This window comes from Neophocaena asiaeorientalis, unplaced genomic scaffold, assembly GCF_003031525.2.
Source record: "Neophocaena asiaeorientalis asiaeorientalis breed wild unplaced genomic scaffold, Neophocaena_asiaeorientalis_V1.1 scaffold40, whole genome shotgun sequence".
NCBI lineage: Eukaryota > Metazoa > Chordata > Mammalia > Artiodactyla > Phocoenidae > Neophocaena > Neophocaena asiaeorientalis.
In genome coordinates, this window is record NW_020185335.1 from 9,696,488 (window position 1) to 9,702,485 (window position 5,998).

At 45.0% G+C, this 5,998-nt stretch overlaps 1 protein-coding gene across 1 annotated transcript in view; it reads left to right on the top strand.

The window, feature by feature from the left end:
- Positions 1 to 1,183, top strand: part of HSD17B2 (hydroxysteroid 17-beta dehydrogenase 2) — a 59,656-nt gene extending 58,473 nt beyond the window's left edge. Inside the window, exon 5 of the mRNA XM_024735694.1 lies at positions 739 to 1,183. Within this exon, the coding sequence (XP_024591462.1) occupies positions 739 to 1,100 (362 nt within the window). The 3' untranslated portion in view covers positions 1,101 to 1,183. The remainder of the gene's footprint in view (positions 1 to 738) is intronic.
- Positions 1,184 to 5,998: the final 4,815 nt, after the last annotated feature.

The following is a 5,998-nucleotide window of genomic DNA, read 5'->3' on the forward strand; positions in this document are numbered from 1 at the left end:
TTTTTGGCCGCGTGGCTTGCGGGAACTTCCCTGACCAGGGATTGAACCCAGGCCACGGCAGTGGAAACCCGGAATCCCAACCACTAGGCCACCAGGGAACTCCCAACATTATATATTTAATTTTATACACAGAAGCAGGCGTTACTGCTATATTTTAAAAAATTATATGTGTACATATATATGTAGGTATATACATAATGTGTAGATAATATATATTATATACATTATATTTTATATTGTATATAATAGTCATGAAAAGATATGTACTAGAATGTTTGTGGCAGCACTATTCGTAAAAGCCTCAACTTGAAAACAACACAAACGCCCATCATAGTATAATAGATAAATAATTTATGGCATATTTACAGAATGGAAAGCTACTGACCACACAATACATGCATCCATGTATTCATATGTCTAAAGTCAGGCAAAGCTCCTCTACTCTGTTCACCTGACAGTGGCTCCTGGAAAGGTGGCCGAGGCTGGTTTGTCCTTTTCTTGGTCTGGTTGCTGGTTACATGAGCTATTCGGTTTGTGGAAACCTATTGATCTGTGCACTGTTCTGTATGTATGTTTAAAAGAATAGAATTGCCATTATAAAGCACATACTTTAAAAGGCATTTGGGAATATCCTTCCCAACAGAGGCCAATTCACAAGGGCCTTCCTCCCAATTAGGGGTAGGACATGCCTGTTTTAGCCTTCCCAGCATCTGAGCCTCTCTTTTTCTTGCATCTCAGACATCGCAGGCACGAGTGACATGTGGGACAAGCTGGAGAAAAACATCCTGGACCACCTCACCCCTGACGTGCAAGAGGACTACGGCCAGGACTATATCCTTAGGGAACGCAATTTTCTCATGTTCATGCAAACCTACTCTGTAATGGACGTCTCCCCAGTCCTCTTGGACATCCAGCATGCCATCTCTGCTAAGAGCCCCTTTGCATTTTATGCACCCGGGAAAATGTCTTATCTGTGGCTCTGTTTTGTTTCCTTTAGCCCTACTGGCATATTTGATTATTTTAGCAAAAAAATGCACAGCCATAGAAAGAGCATGCCCAGAGCGTTAAGCATGCCTAACTGGAAGAATGAGGCCATGTAGGCAAATCAGTGGGAAATGTTAAGAGTCTTGGAATGAAAGGGAATCTCGAGCTTCCCATTAAAGTTGTGGTTTCCTACCTTGCAGCCCCTGTAAACTCTGTTGGTTGAATAGTGAGACAGCAGGGAAGGGGGCAGGGCACAAACTTGAAAAGGATGACATAGACATTGAGCATATGACATAAAACTGGTTAGAACCGACTAGGCCCAAGATGGCAGAAGATTCAACTTCCAGTAGACCTTCAGCCTCATTATACGCACAGTATAGCTAAATGACACACCCATTGGCGCCATAATATTTCTGAGGCAGACCATAAAAAGCCAAAAAGTGGGCGGTGGCCCAATTCCTGGAAATCCCCACCCCTTCCCTGAAATAGTTGGAATAATCCTCCCACTCGTTAGCCTATGAAATCACCCAGCCCATAAAAACTAACCACCCCATATTTTGGGGTGCTCTCAAGCCTTTTGAGATGGACCAAATTCTGTCTATGGGGTGTGTATCTCTCTCAGTAGATCTACTTCTTACCTATCACTTTGTCTCTCACTGAATTCCTTCTGTGATGAGACATAAAGAACCTGAGCTTCATTAAGTCGTGAGACCAAGTGTGCGATTTCAGTTAAAAGACAGCGGGTTTGAGTCTCAGTCTGGGTTGTGAGGTTTCAGTAGGACTTACTGCAGGGTGGAAATGATCACCATGGAGAGCATTAATTGGGTGTTTACACTGAATACATTTCAGATATTCTCTCATCTAGTTCTCATTTGAGAATGGAGGTAGGAGTCTTCACCCCTACTTCATAGGTAAGGGAATTAAGGATCAGAGAAGTTAAGTTCCTAGTTCGTTGTCACACAGCCAACAAAAGGCAGAGCTAGAATTGAAATCCAGGTTGGACTCCACTGCTTGCCAGGAGAGGCAGAAGAGAAAGAGAGGTGAAGAGGGAAAAGAGAGAGGAAAGGGAGAAAAGGAGGAAATGGTAAGGACCACAGTCAAATCGAGTCTTTCTCACTGTGCATTGATATCCTCTTGTAACTACTGCTTCCAAGGTATTGGATTCATTGTATGTAACCAGCGCTCCATGCCCCTCTTCTCCCTTCCTCTACCAGGAGCCCTGGGGATAATAGGATGAGGTCTCCCATCTCAAGCAGTGCCCCTGAGGTCTTTTGGCAGACATGGGGCATGTGACTGTCTGGGTTTGGTGTCCCTAGTAACCATCCCTGTGGCCTCCATCTGAGCATCCAGGATGGAAAAGGCAGCATTATCACTTGGAGAAGGCCAGCTGAAAGGAGCAACATCAGATACTAAGGGAGGTGTAGCCAAGTTCACCTGGTAGAGGCAAAAGGGGAGGAGCTGGTGAACAGAGGGGCCATGAAAGTAACTAGAAAAAAAACCCAGCTTGACATGAGGGAAGCAGAGGTCCAGATACCTTGCTCATTTCAAACCTCCCTTTGTCCCATATCCTTTCTAGAATGTGCAGGTTTTCTATTTTCCAACCCCATGGAGGTTTGGGTAGATAAACTGACAGTAGATAAACTGACAATGCTCTGTGATTTTACCCCAAAGAAAATAATAAAAAAAGATATAGTGAGATAAATAGTTATAAAATACTAATATGATACTTTTTTTTTTTTTTCTCCTGTGGTACACGGGCCTCTCACCGCTGAGGCCTCTCCCACTGTGGAGCACAGGCTCTGGACGCGCAGGCTCAGCGGCTATGGCTCACGGGCCCAGCTGCTCCATGGCATGTGGGATCTTCCCGGACCGGGGCAGGAACCTGCGTCGCCTGCATCGGCAGGCAGACTCTCAACCACTGCGCCACCAGGGAAGCCCTATGATACATTTTTAATGGCTGGTCATGCTGACTGTCCATTGGTTCTACACCATTGTTTTAGGGTAGAACAGAAAAAAAAATCAAGTGTTAAGTGTTGATTTCCAAAATAGGCACTTTTTGTAGATAAGAGTTATGAAGCCCAAGGCTTCCATCTGTATGATTTGGATGTTGAGAGAACAAAGTTTTTATACAACCTGCTGTCCAAGGTTTGGAGGACTGAGGATTGTGTGCTTCACTCTAAGCCAGTGGTTCTCAGAGTGTGGTCCTTGGACCTGCAGCGTCAGCATCACCTGAGAACAGTTGACCTAAAATAATAAAATAGCCAGTTATTATTTTACCAGCAAAATGAGTTTATTCGAAACAGCAAAGAATTGCAACTTGGGACAGGCAATCTATGGCAAACCACAGGCAAGTCTAGAGAACAGAGAGGTATTTTGTAGAGGAGAAGGGGGAGCTGGGAGGAGCTGTTATAAACAGAGTCCATTGGAGGAAACTGGGAGTTCAAAGTGTAGTGGCTTTTCATTGGCTGAGCTGTGACAGTCTCTCATTGGCTGGAATGTTGCCCAGCGAGGAGTTCTTCCTCCTGCTGGGTAATAAAGTAATAACCTTCTTCCTATTGGAGATGCAAAGTACCTCTCTTTCTGATGGGTCTGCAATTCCTCTAGTGGTCGGGCATGAAAGCATCCCCTTCTGGCCTCCTGACTCCATTTAAAATGAGGTTTCTCTTTATTAATTTCCAGAGAACCTATTAGAAATGCAGGTTCTCAGGAGCCAACCCAATCGTACTTTAGGTTCCTATGGCTGCTGTAACAAATCACAAAAAAACTTCGCAGCTTAAGACAACAGACATTTATTATTTTACAGTTCTGGAGGTCAGAATTCTGAAACGGGTCATACAAGGGTAAAGTCAGCAGAGCTGTGTTCCTTCTGGAGGCTCAAGGGGAGAATTCATTTCCTGCCTTTTCCAGCTTCCAAAGGTCTTCTGTATTTCTTTGCTTGTGGCTGCATCACTCTGACCTCTGCCTCCTTCATCTCATCTCCTTTGACTCTTACCCTCCTGACTCACTGTTTTAAGGAACTTGTGATGACATTGGACAGGATCATCCAGGTAATCCAGGATCATCTCCCATCTCAAGATCCTTAACTTAATCATGTCTGCAAGGTCCCTTTTGCCATGTGAGGGTCACATATTCACAGGCTCCAGGAATTCTTTTGCCATTATCATTAGCCATACATCAGACCATTATTCTACCGACCATACCTACTAAATCAGAAATTCTGGGGGTGGGCCCAGCAACTTGTGTTGTAATGAGCCCTCCAGGAGATGCACACCCGAGTTTGAGAACCATTGCTCTAAGCCGTAGAGTAAGCAAGCTGCGGGATTTGTGGTCAGGTCACAGAAGGAGAGGGAATCTCTTTGAGGACAGTGGGAGAGAGCTGGAGACATCATACAGGGTCTACTTTCTGTTCCGCAGCCTCCCAGGGGTTGAAATCACTGTGAGGCATGGGGAGAAGGTGCTGAATACAGACCCAGGGGGGTCTGAGAATCCTGGATCAGAGAAGCTACTAGCTGGTTTCCCATAGGAGTGCTTCCACACTACCTTCGGGTTACCTTGATAGAGAGAGAGAGTAGTGAAGAGAGTACTACTGGAGAGAGTAGCGAAGAGCTCCAGAATGAAGACCCAGTGCACCTGTGGGGTGGTTCAGGGGAATGCTGTAGCAGAGGCCACTTGAGCTAGGGGCTAAAGCGAGGATGAGAAATGCAACCAGAGACCAATGAAGATGAGACAACGCTGCTTTCCTGGTGCCAGGAAAATACACCAGCTCCTATGAACCCAGATTCTTAGGATTAGGGCAAGGAAAAGAAGAAGAGATGGCAGGGGAGGGGATCTTGAATTCCACCGCACATTCATCTGGAAGACCCTGTTTTAAACCAGAAGAGACTAAGTTACCTGAAAGTATTAATAAGCATTAAAATATATTTCAGTTTTAGCACAATACCTATAGGTTCTCAGAAAACAAGAGACAAGTATTACATATGAAATCCAGGCCCTGACCATGTCTGCACAGTAAATGATGTCCCTGATTTACTGTAAGAAACCAGTAAGAGCTAATGGCAGAGGGAAGCCCCCAATATATCCACAATTCGTCGTATTCTTGGCGGAAGGCGTGATGAACAGGTAATTCAACAACAGGACTCCTGGCAAAAAGTATTTTATCTTCCCCAGTCCTGCTTTCTGCTCAAGGGCAGGATACAAGGTACATTTAATACCTGGCCACACAGCATCACGTGCAAATTGCATGCAAACCCTCACCCACTCCCCTTTATCTCTTCCCTTTCTGTATTTTCCCAATGCTGGCAGAGGCAAGTGGGCCATCCTCACAACCCAGGATAAGAGGAAGGAATTAGAAAAAAGCATCCAGGGAAAATATGATTTCTTTTATTACATAGGGAGCTGATAAAGGCCTACAAATAAACTTTACTATACTATTGAATGGAACATTAAATTTCATCAGTTTCATTATACTGGTGATAAAGACCATGTTTTGGAATGCCATTCTGGATGGTGTAATTCTGAGGAAGAGTAATTCCATGCAAACAGCTCTGACGAGGTGCTGGTATCTCCTGCCCAGTAAAATTTCCCAGTCCAACTCACACATAGTCGTCCACTCAGGGACCTAGGACCCCTGAACACCTGCTCTGGAGTGGCTCCAAATAATGTTTCTCTACTGATTTATCTTATAAGCCAATATTTCCCTCTGGGATCTCACGTGTAGCGGTGTCCATGGCAGGACCAGGTGGGTGTTTCAGAGTCTCAGCTTAATACCCAGCTCAGAATTCCACAGCAAGAAACAAGAAGCAAAAGGAAGGGAGAGAGTTTGGGAACTAATGTAAAGGTTGAAGATATGTTTGTAGTCTGAAGTTGCTTACTCTTGCCTGCCCAGCATTCCTTTGGGGGAGGATTTTAGTGAGACTATCACTCAACGGACTCTACATCCCCATCATAGGGGTGGGCATGTGACCCAGGCTGGCCAATCAACTCCTACCCTTGGCTCCAGTGACTGGTTCGGGGC